The 14778-nt window shown below is 41.5% G+C and overlaps 2 protein-coding genes and 1 pseudogene across 2 annotated transcripts in view; 1 reads left to right on the top strand and 2 right to left on the bottom strand.

The window, feature by feature from the left end:
* The window catches only part of ZC2HC1C (zinc finger C2HC-type containing 1C), a 44211-nt gene extending 32162 nt beyond the window's left edge, over window positions 1-12049 (top strand). The window contains exon 3 of the mRNA XM_074392970.1: window positions 9323-12049. Coding sequence (XP_074249071.1) covers window positions 9323-9466 — 144 coding nt within the window. The 3' untranslated portion in view covers window positions 9467-12049. The remainder of the gene's footprint in view (window positions 1-9322) is intronic.
* The window catches only part of NEK9 (NIMA related kinase 9), a 50174-nt gene that overhangs the window by 19042 nt on the left and 16354 nt on the right, over window positions 1-14778 (bottom strand). Inside the window, exons 8-16 of the mRNA XM_003924559.4 lie at window positions 14269-14333; window positions 10751-10801; window positions 10113-10305; window positions 8130-8274; window positions 7299-7499; window positions 7066-7112; window positions 3449-3604; window positions 1641-1749; window positions 979-1140 (exon numbers count right to left, since the gene is read on the bottom strand). Coding sequence (XP_003924608.1) covers window positions 979-1140; window positions 1641-1749; window positions 3449-3604; window positions 7066-7112; window positions 7299-7499; window positions 8130-8274; window positions 10113-10305; window positions 10751-10801; window positions 14269-14333 — 1129 coding nt within the window. The remainder of the gene's footprint in view (window positions 1-978; window positions 1141-1640; window positions 1750-3448; window positions 3605-7065; window positions 7113-7298; window positions 7500-8129; window positions 8275-10112; window positions 10306-10750; window positions 10802-14268; window positions 14334-14778) is intronic.
* LOC104650807 (solute carrier family 25 member 3-like) lies at window positions 3780-7059 on the bottom strand (annotated as a pseudogene).

Raw genomic sequence — 14778 nt, 5'->3', positions numbered from 1 at the left:
GCTGAGGCAGGAGAATTGCTTGAACCCGGGAGGCACTGGCTGCAGTGAGCTAAGATCTTTTTGCACTCCAGCCTGGGCAACAAGAGTGAGATTGCATCAAATAAAAAAAAAAAAAAGGAGTGAGGAACCAGACAATACTGCAGAAAGAAATAACCACAGAGGAACGGGTGTGGTGGCTCATGCCTGTAATCCCAGCACTCTGGCAGGCCAAGGTGGGCAGATCACCTGAGGTCAGGCGTTCAAGACCAGCCTGACCAACATGGCAAAACCCGTCTCTACTAAAAATACAAAAATCAGCTGGACGTGGTGGTGCATGCCTGTAATTCCAGCTACCTAGGAGGCTGAGGCATGAGAATCGCTTGAACCTGGGAGGTGGAAGTTGGAGTGAGCCAAGATCATGCCACTGCACTCTAGCCTGGGCAAGAGAGTAAGACTCCATCTTAAAAAAAAAAAAAAAAAGAAATAGCCACAGAGAAAAGAGAGAAGAAAAATCAATTAGACCAACTCAGAAATCTGAGAGACACACAATGTAGAAAAAAACAGCCCTTCAAATCTTAGCAGTCCCTACAGATACCACTGCAGTACAGCTGGCGTCAGCCAGCACAGAAAATGTGCTGTTTTCTCCAGCTACCCAATCGATGTTTATTGAAACCAACCAACAAAATACTGGGCAAGGTAAATATAGAAGTACTTAATAATTCTTGTAATATTTTACCAAAAAAGTTAAAGTTGAAATGAAAAAAGGAGGAATGTAGAACATTAACCTATCATTATCTAGAAATCTGGCCTTTAAAAACAATCATGATGTTGAATACATGAGAAGTTAATGAAGCTCAATATATAAAATGGCCACCAATTTAATATAAATAAAAAAGGGCATCCATCAGCTATACAAATAACCAATCCATTTCTTTCCCAGTCAAGAAATGAAACAGAGCCATCCATCCAGAAAGCTTGAAATGATATGTACAGACTCACCATCAGTGGCAGCAATGGTAAACTCATCACCGCAGGAGACCCTGATCACTTGCTTCCCACCTAGGGGTCCCCCCAACAGGTTGATTCCCAGACGCTTCTTATAGTTTCCAACGCCCAGCTGCCCACATTTGTTGCAGCCAAAGGTCAGCAGTCGGCCTCGCTCTGATAGAGAAGCAAAAAGAAATAACTGGTCACAAACGAATACTGGAACCCAGAAAAGATGCAGCCAGACAGACTTCCGTGGACTAGCTTCTGGTTGTTAGAATATACAAATACAAAACTAGCCACATGATCCTGGACCTAGGGCAGCTAAGAGTATCTAGGCACTATAACCAGGTAGATCCAGTCAGTGACTTGATATTGTATTCTCTCTCCAATATTGTATTTTTAGTGAGAAAAATGAGTACTACCTTTGAATACTTATAAAAGGTGCTAATCAGAGACAACAGATGTCTGGAATCATAGGTGTGGTGTTCTTATAAAATAATATATTTATTAGGCATTTATAATGATTATAAATAAAAAAATGTACCTGAATACATTAATAATACTAGATGTTCAGGGGAAATCGGGATGACATATATATGAAGAAAACCTAATACTTGATAGAATAAAAGAGGCTGAGCTACTAAGGCATGTGATATAGTTGTAAATCAACTTACCATCAATAGCAGCTGTGTGAGTCTTGCCTGGGGCAATGGTACGGATTTTATAAAAGGACAACTGTTTGGCCAAGGTAAAGGACGTTGTGTAGGTAACCTCATGGTATGCCTGAAATAAGATAAAACATAAAGCAGATGAATGAGGTAAGAAAATGGAAGGGAATCGGCCGCGTGTGGTGGCTCAAGCCTGTAATCCCAGCACTTTGGGAGGCCGAGGTGGGTGGATCATGAGGTCAAGAGATCGAGACCATCCTGGTCAACACAGTGAAACCCCGTCTCTACTAAAAATACAAAAAAAATCAGCTGGGCATGGTGGCGCGTGCCTGTAATCCCAGCTACTCAGGAGGCTGAGGCAGGAGAATTGCCTGAACCCAGGAGGCGGAGGTTGCAGTGAGCCGAGATTGCGCCATCGCACTCCAGCCTGGGTAACAAGAGCAAAATTCCGTCTCAAAAAAAAAAAAAAAAAAAAAAAAAAGAAAGAAAAAAAGAAAATGGAAGGGAAATCAGGTTGAGAATGGAAAAAAGTCCTGGTGACCAAAAGGCCTTTCAAGTGAGTCATATTATTAAGAAGAGGGTGCCAGGTACCTTTCCATTTCCAACAGAATACCAGAGGAAATAAGCTCAATAAGTAATCAGAGAATGCAGCACATGAGGCAGAACTTTCTGAAAACCAAAGTTTTAGATTCTGAATTAGGGTTTACAAAACATGAACTTTCCATCCCAGAAGGTATTTATATAAGGATAGAATCACTGACATTTACCTTGCATATCTAACAAGGGCAAGGCAAAGAATTAAAGTCTTGAAGACTCTCTTCAGCCCATAAAGCAATCAGTTTACTGTGATCTAATTTCATCTACAGGGCAGTGTTTCTCAACTTTATTAAAACTCATGTTCCCTATGAATTAGTATTAAAGAAGAATCTTAATTTTAAAATTTCACAACAAATCCACTGCTATAATGAAAACATAAATCAAGTAATAGTAATTCTGAATATTTTTTTTCAAACTACAAAGACACTCTATCTTTGCCCTGAATTTGTACTCTCCTATTCGAAAATCACTACTTTAGAGATTGCTTAAAAATTCTTACCTTTTCATTGAGTCAGAAAATTTCTGTCTGTTAATTTTATTCTTTGGAAAATGACAAAAACTCACCATATTAACACAAAAAGGAAACTAAGGCAAAACCAGTGGTGAATTTACTAACATTTTTGAAGACAGAATGGTAATTACATTCAATAAGCCTATACAGGATCAGTGATTTGGGAGAAATAAATCTAAAAAACTCCAGGGAGGTGATGCATGGCAATGTGGTTTTTTCTTTTTTCCCTTCGTAACATTAATTTGCTTGTTCCTATTTCAATGATAAGGTAAAAGCTAAATTTCATCATTTTATTCTTTGTAATCAATTTATTTATTGAGTTACAACACACTGTAAAATATCACATAGCTTGACATATTTTTCTATATACATTTACTTGTAAAACCATTATAGATCAAGATATAGACCATTCCCATTACCCTAGGATCCCTACCACCTCTTCTGTTAATACCCCTCCTTCCAGAAGTAGCCACAATTTTGAATTCTGCCAGTTTAAGTTAATTTTGCCTGTTCTTAAATTTCACACAGATAGAGTTAAATAGCATGTATTTGTGGGTGGCTTCTTTTGCTGCACACAATGCCTGTGAGTTCATAACTTTATTCTGAAGTCAAATATCATGGTCACTAACCAATAATAGCATCTCAAAGAAATTCCAACTTAGAGAAATTCTGATAATGTGGTTACAACACCAATCAGGACACTCACTTCATGGTTGATAATTCCCGACATGCACTGATTCAGACCCAGCTTATTGAATTCATTGAGTCCACAGGCCAGCACTTTTCCTGATTGGGTCAAAAGAAATGTCCCATCACAGCCACATTGAACTGCAACAATAACCAGGGCCTTGGGAACATCCACCTGCAAGAAAAAAATAAATCAGAAAAAGAAATCCCAAATATATAATTTGTATTAGAAAAAAAAGCTGTCAAATTCTTTCAAAAGAGACATGCTGCATTTAGCAGAGTGACTACAGGAAAGCGAGGACCACTCTATTCTTTGAAGATTTGCCCAGTGTCTTAGAGACTATAAAGTATTTTCTTTTATTTTTCATGAAGAGTTGGGTTTATTTCAACAATAAATTTGAAACTCTTGCCTTAAGCAAGAGTACTGCAGTAATTATATCAGGATTAGACAATAGAAAATTTCCTACACTGTCAAATATATAAAAGTTCCTTTTGCACTTTCTTTTTCTCTTTGCAGATTCAGTCCATATTTGCTTTGATCTATCTACTGAGTTAACCCAAGCTGCTTCTTCAGATACTCTGGCAATTCGGGTAGAGGGCGAGGGAGCGTGAAGTAGACGTTCACAGAGACAGATAAACCATTGTAGTGTAGCCAGGGTACCAATCATGATGATATGGGCAAACAGTCCCTTCCATACACCTTTAAATCCAAGTCTCTGGAGGACCTGAAAAGCACTGCTACCTTTTTCTTTATTCAACACAGATACCACAGAATCAGCAGGGTGAGAAACAACTGCACAAAAGACTCCAGCTATGTAACCTGCTACAAATATTACAACTGGCTGCTCTGGCTTTGAACATTCACTGCAGGACTTAGGAACCACAAACTTGTACAGCGCTTCAACAGTACTTTCAAAGCAGGCGAACTTCATCATGGTGTATGGCAGACGTCCCCAAACTACGGCCTGCAGGCCACATGCGGCCCCCTGAGGCCATTTATCCGGCCCCCCACCGCACTTCAGGAAGGGGCACCTCTTTCATTGGTGGTCAGTGAGAGGAGCACAGTATGTGGCGGCCCTCCAGCGGTCTGAGGGACAGTGAACTGGCCCCCTGTGTAAAAAGTTTGGGGATGCCTGGTGTATGGTATCTGCCTCATTCAGAGAGGAGCATCCCCCTTGTAGAATGCTTTTAGGCCTTCTTATACATTTTGGGAGCTGCATCCCTCAAAGTGTTGGCATAAACTGACTGGGTTTGAATTTGAAGCTTAGCAGCTTCCACAGAAGCCAGGGCAATGTCAGCAAACAATTCAGCACTGGCAGAGGCAGCCAAATACCGTGCACCAGAGACAACTATTCTCCTCTCCAAGCATGTTGCTATAGAAGACTTTAAAGACTACATAAAAGCCAAGCTCGCAGAGCTGCTGCATGGAGTAGCCAATGAAAGTCAGGGCCCATGAATGCTATCCTCTTTAAGTGTAACTAAGAATCTGTTAAATATGCCTTTGTACTTCTGGGGGTCCACCTGCATACAGTATTTCACTAAATCCAGGGGAACGACAGCAGTGTGTGTCAGACCGCATCTTAAGACCCTACCAAAGCCACACAGTGGGTAATTCTTCATAAAGCCAAATTCACAACTGTACTCTTCCACGGCAATGGCTGCCAGGTTGCAAGGGCGGCGGGGCTGGCCTGTGGGTCTGGGAGGGCTGCTGCAGAGGCCATCATACACCAGCTGCAGATGAGGTACGTTGAAGGGGTTCCCCCATGCCAGGTGTGCCACGGATGAGAACGAGAACATCTTTTCCCTAAGATGGTGATCACCCAACCACTCCGTTGGAAAGGTTGTGGCTCACAGTCTTCTTAATTTTTTTGTTGAGATAGAGTTTCCCTCTTTCACCCAGGCGGAAATGGCGTGATCTCACCTCACTGCAACCTCTACCGCCCAAACTGAAGCAATCCTCCTGTCTCAGCCTCCCAAGTAGCTGGGATTACAGGTGCATGCCACCACGCCTAGCTAATTTTTGTATTTTTAGTAGAGACAGGGTTTTGCCACGTTGGCCAGGGTGGTCTCGAACTCCTGACCTCAGGTGATCCACCCACCTTGGCCTCCCAAAGTGCTAAGATTATAGGCGTGAGCCACCATGCCCGGCTGAGACTACTATTTTCTTTCTTTTTTTTTTGAGATGGAGTCTTGCTGTGTCTCCCAGGCTGGAGTGCAGTGGTGTGATCTCAGCACACTGCAACCTCTACCTCCCAGGTTCAAGCTATTCTTCTGCCTCAGCCTCTTCAGTAGCTGGCACTACAGACGTGTGCTACCACACCTGGCTAATTTTTGTGTTTCTAGTTAGAGATGAGGTTTCACCATACTGGCCAGGCTGGTCTTGAACTTCTGAACCTAAGTGATCTGCCCACCTCAGCCTCCCAAAGTGCTGGGATTACAGGCGTGAGCCATTGTGCCCAGCCAAGGCTACTATTCAACAAGAGTTCAAGTTTTACAATATCAAGGAAAAGGTGACAGTTCCAGGTCAACTAAACAAGACAGCCCCTTCTCACTTTATCTTAGCAAGAGGTCCTACTTCGGGTGACTTGTCAAAAAGTTGAGAAAGAAGCTTCAATCATTGCTGACTTTGTCTTTTAAGATGGAAGGCTGCTTGATAGTTACAGAAACTCAATAGCCCTGTGGAGTCCCAATCTGGTCATTTTATAGTAGAGGTGACAGAGTACTGAGGTAATATCTAGAACTTCCAAATGCTTATATCCTTTTACAGCTAACTAGACAAGGCTGGAGAATGATGGGATGATGCATGTGTGGGGCCATAATGGATGTGTGTAAAACCTGAAACCTCAGCCTTCACAGTTTCTGCCACAGCCTTTCCAGGAGAAAAGGAACAGCTGGGAATCTCATTGAGGATGGTGCCCACAAATGCATAATTTAATAATTTAATTTTTAAAATGTAAATAAAAACTGGTTTGTCTAAACGTTCCCAGGGAAAGAAAAAAGAAAAAAAAACCCAAAAAACGAAAACACTGGTAACTGTAAATGGTATAGCTGATTTAGCCAACTCTCCAATAGGTAAGCCTGTGCCCTATGGAAGGTGGAAGAGATGTGACTGTGCTTTTCCTTTCCCCCAGCTGGTGTCAGCCTCTGTAAGCCTATCACAGGGCCAGCTCTGACAAGGCTGAGAGTAATTAGATCGTATGTTTCATATAACATGACCACTAAACAAAAACAACTATTAATATTTTATCTGCTGGTCAACTGTAGAAGCATGAGAGGAAAATGGCTGAGTTGGGTTAAGAGACAGTATACTGCTTTACAGTAGCTTCTCGAGTTTTCCAGTGTATTTGCAGCTATATACGACTTTTCTGCTATACATGTTGATTTTAGCTGTCATCCCTGAGTAAGATGTGACTTTACATGTTCACAGTTGCTGTGTTCACTTTCTCAGTTTTCTATGATTTAGTCAGATGACAAGACCACAGGATGCTAAATCAGAAATCCTAGATTGTCAGTCTCCCACACAGGAAGCATTTCGGAAATAAACACCTTGATACAACAGAACCAAGGAAAGGGCACATGTTATTGGAGTCTATGCGACTTAGCTAGGTTTTCGAAAGCAGCTGCTTCTGATTTTACCTTTTGTGGTGTATAATAATCTTCTTCTGAATCCAAACCCAGTCGTCCTGAAACACACATAAGAATGAAAATCATTATAATGAGGGCTTCCTTCCTAGTGAAGAGGCTATAAGACTCTCTTTTACTGAATTACACTTCTCATGTAGGGGATGCATGATGTATTTAAATGCATACAAGTTTGAAGTCAGGTTGTATACTGGCGAAGAAGTGGACAGAGACAAGGCTACCCCTACCATATTCGCCACAGCCCCAAGAATAGACTTCCTTGTTTCGTGTCAGAACCACCACATGATTATCTCCACAGGAGACCTGCTCCACTGGATTGCTCAGGAAGAAGTTCAGCTGCATGGGTTCTAGCACTTCAGGGCCAGCAACTTTGTCCACCCCCATGCAGCCATAATAATCTGATCCAAAGGCATAGAGCTGACCCTCATCTGCAAAAGAAAGAAAAACAGAACTCATTAAAGGATTGACGTATTATATGTAATCAGAAAGTTGGGCAGGGCTGGAATGAGGACTACCCCAGCAAATGATCTCACATGAAATGATTACGTCTGAGAAATTAAAAGGGTAGAACTGTGCAGGTCTAGAGTTGTTTCCATTTTAGAGAGTCGTGTGTAATACTACTACTAAACAATTTAAAAAGCGGTAGCATTATAATGTTAAAAGGATTTAATGGGGTCATCTTTATCATGTAGATAAAAATATAAGTACCAAGGAATCATAAAGTAAGTACTGACAAGACCAAAACTAAAGTTAGGCCTTGATCCTAATTTTGTGTTATCCATAGCCTGATGAGGTGGTAAGATTATTCTTCCTGCCAACTAGGACACACATTTTCTCCTGATCCGACCTCTTCTCTGTTACCCACCTGTCTTTTCTTTGCTCACCACCTGCTAATACTATAGCAAATTTGGCATATTATTATTAATGAGTATATTTGCTCAGTGTCCTCTGGTTCTTTGAATACTGTCTTTTGTTGTAAAATCCCAGCTAAAATAGCACAGCTTTAAGCAAATATCCCACATTAAATGCACTTAAGACACTTTCTGCTGATGGCTTACCAGTCACACAGACAGTGAAATCATCACCACATGACACCTGATGGATAGCTTTGCCTTGCAACTTTTCCACGTGCTTTGGCTGTCGATAGGAGGCTTTGTCTCCATGGCCCAGCTGACCATGGAGTTTAGTACCTCCTTGCATATTCTGTGAAATAAAGAGGTTTTATAAAGTTTTTTTTTTAATTACATTTTATTAAACTTAAATTTTAAAAAGACATGGGATCTTGCTATGGTGCCCACACTGGTCTTGAACTCCTGGGCTCAGTGATCCTCCTGCGTCAGCCTCCCAAAGTGCTGGGATTATAGGCATGAGCCACCATGCCCGGCCAAGAGGTCTTATGAAGTTTTAATTTTTCATGCCAAAAGCTGATCTTCAATATAACTTCATAAGAAAAAAAACAGTAGAAAAAAAGAGGTAGAAATTTAGAAATTAGAAAACAATGGGCAAAGGGATTAACATTTTAGTAGTAGGTAGTATAAAGACCCTGCCAACAGGTAAAGAAACTTAAAAAGTATCCAGATTAATATTCATTAATCTAATCTTTATTCTTCAAGTCTAAGGTAAGCTATATATTTAATTACAGGTGATGGCGAAAAAAATTCTTTATAATATAGTCTAATTTGGTTGCTTTCTATAGGAGTATAGCTTCTTGGAAATCAAGTTTTATAAATTTTACTCAGTTTCCCTGAAGCATGGAACAGTTATAAAGAATCTGGCTACATCAAAGAGACTGCTATACAGCAATGAGATTAGTCCTTGATGATTTGCAACAGTTTTATAGAGAGAAATAATTATTTCTATTAAATGACTAAACTACAAGTCCATATATAAATGTATGTATACACACACACACACACACACACACACACACACACACACACACACACATATATTTTTGAGACAGGGTCTCGCTCTGCTGCCCAGGCTGGAGTGTAGTGGTACAATCTTGGTTCACTGTAACCTCCACCTCCCAGGCTCAAGTGGTTCTCATGCCTCAGCCTCCCGAGTAGCTGGGATCACAAGCATATGCCATTACTCTTAGCTAACTTTTGTATTTTTACTAGAGATGGGTTTTGCCACGCTTGCCAGGCTGGCCTCAAACAATCCAGTCCAGCCTCCAGAAATGCTGAGACTTCAGGTGTGAGCCACTGCACCTGGCCAATAAATGTTTAAGATACTAATTGCTCTCCAGCAGCCTGAAATGAGCCTGAGAAGAGACAGCAAGAGACAGAAGGAAAGCCAAGAGAACACGCTATCACAGAAGGCAAGTGAAGACAAAGCTTTAAGAAGGAGGGAGTGGTCAACTATGTCAAATGCTGCCGAGAGGTCAAGCTAGGTAAGGACTAAAAAGCATCTATTTTATTTGAGCAATTTATGGGTCATTTTGTCAAGACCAGTTTCAATTGAGTGGCAGAGATGGAAGCTGCATTGTACATGAAAGAGGAGAGAGTGGGAGATAAGGAAACAGACAGTAAACACAGACAATTTGTTAAAGAAGGTGAGGGGGAGAATCTAGAGGGCAACAAAGAAATTCTACGCAAAATATACCTAGCTATCTTCAATCACTGCTGTGGGTTTCAGGGGTTTCCTGGCATGGTATAGTGGTTCCTTTGTTTACAGAGCTATTTCACAGATAACAGTTGCTCTGAACTTCACAGTAATATAACAGAGTAATTGAGTGACTTGTCTGAAATCATCCAGCTATAAATGGAAAGCCCAGTCTCCTGAGTCTTTCAATTTTCTCTCCCTCTCTGACTGATTCATTCAAAAAACATTTATAAGTGACCTAATATGTACCAGGCCCTGGGCATATATCAGCGAACTAAACAGACAAAATCCCTGCTCTCCTAAGAGCTTCCATTCCATCAACCTGTGTTGCTACTCCCTTAGTATGAGTTCAACTAATAAAATGCTTAGACATCCTGGGCCCAGTAAACAATTAAGCTTATAACACCATTACAAAATGCTTAGCTTTCACTTACCACCCAAGTGTACAGTTCCTTCTCCACTGTGACCACAGCAAAGTGGGTATTTCCTGCGCACACCTGCCGGGCGCTACAGCCACTCTTTATAACATCCAGTTTCTGGGGGGTGGATTTTCCACCACCCCAAACATAGACTTCACTGGTTCGTGATGTTACGACAGCAATGGGTGCTTCAGTCACAGTGCTTGACCTGCCAACAACCCCCAGAATAAAGGCACATTTAACATTAAAAACAATATCAAAGAAAAGTGCTTCCAGTCTATTCCCTGAGAAGAACTGCCAATTATGGTATGAGAAAGTATGTTCTTTCTCGACAACTTATTTCAATGTGCTCTATCACAGCAGACTTTGCAATTCCTGCCTCAGGGCTTCATCACAGCTTGGCCAGATCAGATTCCAGTCTGACCCGTAACACCTACACTTTTCAACATTCATTATGGTAATGATGGCCACTTTAGTGTGAGGGTGAAATTACAGCTTTCTTTTTAGAAATGAATGTCTGACATTTAAGCAGATGCTGTCTCCTGAAAGGATACCAAAGGATCCTGGGATCAAATAATGCCTACACACAAGAAATAACATATACTGGTGGTAATTTAGGATATATTAGTTTTTAAGAGTCTCTTGATCATTACCTTGGTCTCTTTGTAGGTGCATTAAGCAGAGTGACTTTTTCCTCCATCTCTCTACCAAAGAAAAGCAAAGATATATGAGTGAAATAGAGGTTTTTATATTGCAAAGGTGTCTAATACATTTCACAGATTTAATCCTCTTATAAACTGTATGCATCCTACAACATCACAATACTTTTTGTAAAGTACTTCAATACAACTCAAAACAGTTATATAGTCCTTTCATTACACAATTCATTAAATACCCAAGGGCTAGCAGTTTGGGGCCATTTGCTTTCTATCTCTGAGAAATGGTCCAGGCTGGAACAGAGAGCCTTAAGAACCTCTGACGTACATGTTTAATATCTGATGGACACCTTCATCTAGTCTGCCCACTTACTCCCAAACTCAGTATCTTCAAATACAAGCTTGTTAGCTTTTTCCCAAATGAGCTTTTCTGACTCCTCTATTTCTGTAACTAGCAGCAACACCCTTCCCCAATTCTCCCAGTCAACTGGGCTTAAAACCTGTCATCTCTAATTCATCTCTCTCCCTTTCTTTAATATTCAAGTTCTACAGATCCTACCTATATAGTACTTTCACACTCACTTCTTCCTTTCTAGTCTCACCACCTTAGTTCTGGGCAGTTCTACTTCCCACCTGTACTGTGGTAATACTTGCTAATCAGCCTCACTATAGTCTTAATCCATTTTACTATACTAATTTAACACAGATACTAATATTGCCAAATAACTCTTCCTTAGGTATGCCTCTCATCACATGCTGCCCTCTTGCAAACATCTACTATCTCTTTACAGTGGGTGTAATATCCACTCTATCTTCCTATGTCTATCTGTGATTCTGCTTATGCTATGTTCTTTGTCTGGAAAACTCGGTCTTATGTTTTCCATCAAAGGACACTGTTCCAACAAAGTATTGGAGGCAAATCTATAATTAGCTCAGTAAAAATTTCATGCCATACTATCTATACTCAAGAAATAAGAGGTTAAAATGGTGATTATGCCAGGCACAGTGGCTCATGCCTGTAATCCCAGTACTTTGGGAGGCCGAGGCAGGTGGATCACGTGAGGTCAGGGGTTCAAGACCAGCCTGGCCAAGATAGTAAAACCCTGTCTCTACAAAAAATATAAAAACTAGCTGGACATGGTGACGCCTGCCTATAGTTCCAGCTCCTCGAGAGGTTGAGGCCAGGAGAATTGCTTGAACCTGGGAGGCAGAGGTTGCAGTGAGCCAGGATCATGCCACTGTACTCCAGCCTGGGCAACAGAGTAAGACTGTGTTTCAAAAAATAAATAAAATAAAGTCAGTCATTATATTGCTGGGAAATAAGCCAGGTAAAAAAAAATTTTTTTTTTGAGACGGAGTTTCGCTCTTGTTACCCAGGCTGGAGTGCAATGGCGCGATCTCGGCTCACCACAACCTTCGCCTCCCGGGTTCAAGCAACTCTCCTGCCTCAGCCTCCCGAGTAGCTGGGATTACGGGCGCGCGCCACCACGCTCGGCTAATTTTTTGTATGTTTAGTAGAGATGGGGTTTCACCACGTTGACCAGGATGGTCTCAATCTCTTGACCTCATGATCCACCCGCCTCGGCCTCCCAAAGTGCTGGGATTATAGGCGTGAGCCACCGGGCCCGGTGGTAAAAATTTTAAATATGCTTAACCAGACCGAAAGGGTGATATGCCTACACATGCACAGAACATAAATGGAAGGTCACCATGCTATATCTGGAGTACTCTACATAATTGCAGGCACTAAAACACTGGCTAGAGACCAACTGGAGAAGAACCAGGTAAGATTAATTAAATGACCTAGTAGAATAAAAGTATTGATCAAACAGCAAACATGGAATTAGGGATGTACAGAATGTATCTAAGGGCAAGACTTGAAAAGAGTATTGTATGTATTTGAATATTTGGAAGATATAAAAACAAAGCATCGGCCAGGTGTGGTGGCTCACGCCTATAATCCCAGCACTTTGGGAGGCCGAGGTGGGTGGATCACCTGACATGAGGAGTTCCAAACTAGCCTGGCCAACATGGTGAAACCCTCTCTATTAAAAAAAACAAATACAAAAAATTAGCTGGGCGTGGTGGCATATGGCTGAGGCAGGAGAACTGCTTGAACCTGGGAGGGGGAGGCTGCAGTGATCTGAGATCAAGCCGTTGCACTCCAGCCTGGGCAACAAGAGTGAAACTCTGTCTCAAAAAGAAAAGAAAAGAAAAAAAAAAACAACTGGTAGTGGAGGAAGAAGGGTAGCAAGTCAAAAATAGTATAATAGGATGAAATACAGAATCAAACATTTAGGAAAGACAAACATTTTAAATTAAGGTATGAAAACTCCTGGAGGAACCGAGGGATAAAGGATGTTCTTCCTATCTCTAAAGATATCTGATAGAATAAATCTCAGGAAATAACCTCTGAGGAGTCAATAAAATTCAACTTCAAAAATAGGCAAAATGTACCCGAAGAAGATTCTTCCAACTCCAACCTACTACCTAAACAAATGCAGTAAAAAACAAAGGCCTAGGCCGGGCACAGTGGCTCATGCCTGTAATCCAGGCATCCCCAAACTACGGCCTCCTGGCCGCATGTGGCCCCCTGAGGTCATTTATCCGGCCCCCCGCCGCACTTCAGGAAGGGGCACCTCTTTCATTGGTGGTCAGTGAGAGGAGCACAGTATGTGGCGGCCCTCGAACCGTCTGAGGGACAGTGAACTGGCCCCCTGTGTAAAAACTTTGGGGATGCCTGCAGTGTAATCCTAACACTTTGGGAGGCTGAAGCAGGGGGATTGCTTGAGGCCAGGCAACAGCTTTGAGACCAGCCTGAGCAGCACAACCAGACCCTGTCTCTACAAAAATAGAAAAATTAGCCAGACATGATGGTGCCCACCTGTAGTCCTAGCTACTTGGGAGGCTGAGGTAGCAGAATCACTTGCAGCAGGAGTTCAAGGCTGCAGTGAGCTAGGACTGTGCCACTGTACCCTAGCCTGGGTGAGACTCCGTCTCAGCAAACAAACAAAAAACAAAACAAAGAAACAAAGGCCCAGTCCAATTCACACTACTATCCAAAAATTGATAAGCACCCTATGCCAGGCCCTAGGCTGACCACTTTTTATGTGTTACCTTCTTTAATTCTTACTTTATCTTGCTTTATAGAGGAGAAAGTTAAGAAATAAGGATGTTAGATAACTTGACAAAGATAATGACAAAATTCAGAAGCAAACATCCAGACACCCCTCTTTCTTACTGCACTCTAATGCCTCAATTCTAGGTTTAAAACCAATGAATGGGGGACCGAAGGACTCTTGGGCCTCATCAGTAAAAGTTTAGAACAAAATAGCACAGGCTAAGGAGGTGAAAGTCAGAAGCTACCCCCAAGCAATAAAAGCAGAGATGCTGGTAGAAAATAGCACTATTGCAACCAAATCAGGAAATGCTACTCTTCCTTGTAGTACTCTGATCAAGCCTCTAAAAGTCAACCATCTCAGAAAAGACTATGGAGTAACTTCCTCATACTTTACCTCCTGTGTTTCCTGAGGAGGGGGCGATCTAGAAGTTCATCTGCAGTAGGTCTGTGCTCAGGATCCTAAAAAGTAAAAATAGGGCTAGTTTTCAAAATGGACAATATGGAATCTAAAGACGATAATTAGTCAAAGCCTACTACATTATCCTTTTGTTTCAAAAATCATTTCTTATGTGCTTCTCACCTCATTATCATCAACACTTGTACATGAAGGAAGATGTTTATAATGCACCTTCCTCACTTATTCAATTAGGGCAATTCAATTAGGGCTCTCAAACCTCAACATATACAGAAGAATCACCTGGGGTGTTTGTTACAAATAAAGATTTCTGGGCTTTATCCACAGAGATTTTGACTGAGTTCGTCTGGGGTGGGGCCCAGGAATCTTCTTTTTACTTACAAAATTCCCCCACTCCCTGGTGATTCTGACTCCAGTGTTTCATGAAACATACTTTGAATAATACTAGAACTACACAGGAAGAGAACTACAAGATATGAGAAGATATAT

Source organism: Saimiri boliviensis, chromosome 2, assembly GCF_048565385.1.
Source record: "Saimiri boliviensis isolate mSaiBol1 chromosome 2, mSaiBol1.pri, whole genome shotgun sequence".
Lineage (NCBI taxonomy): Eukaryota > Metazoa > Chordata > Mammalia > Primates > Cebidae > Saimiri > Saimiri boliviensis.
The sequence above is the reverse complement of the archived record's forward strand: the minus strand, read 5'-3'. Positions and strand labels throughout refer to the sequence as shown.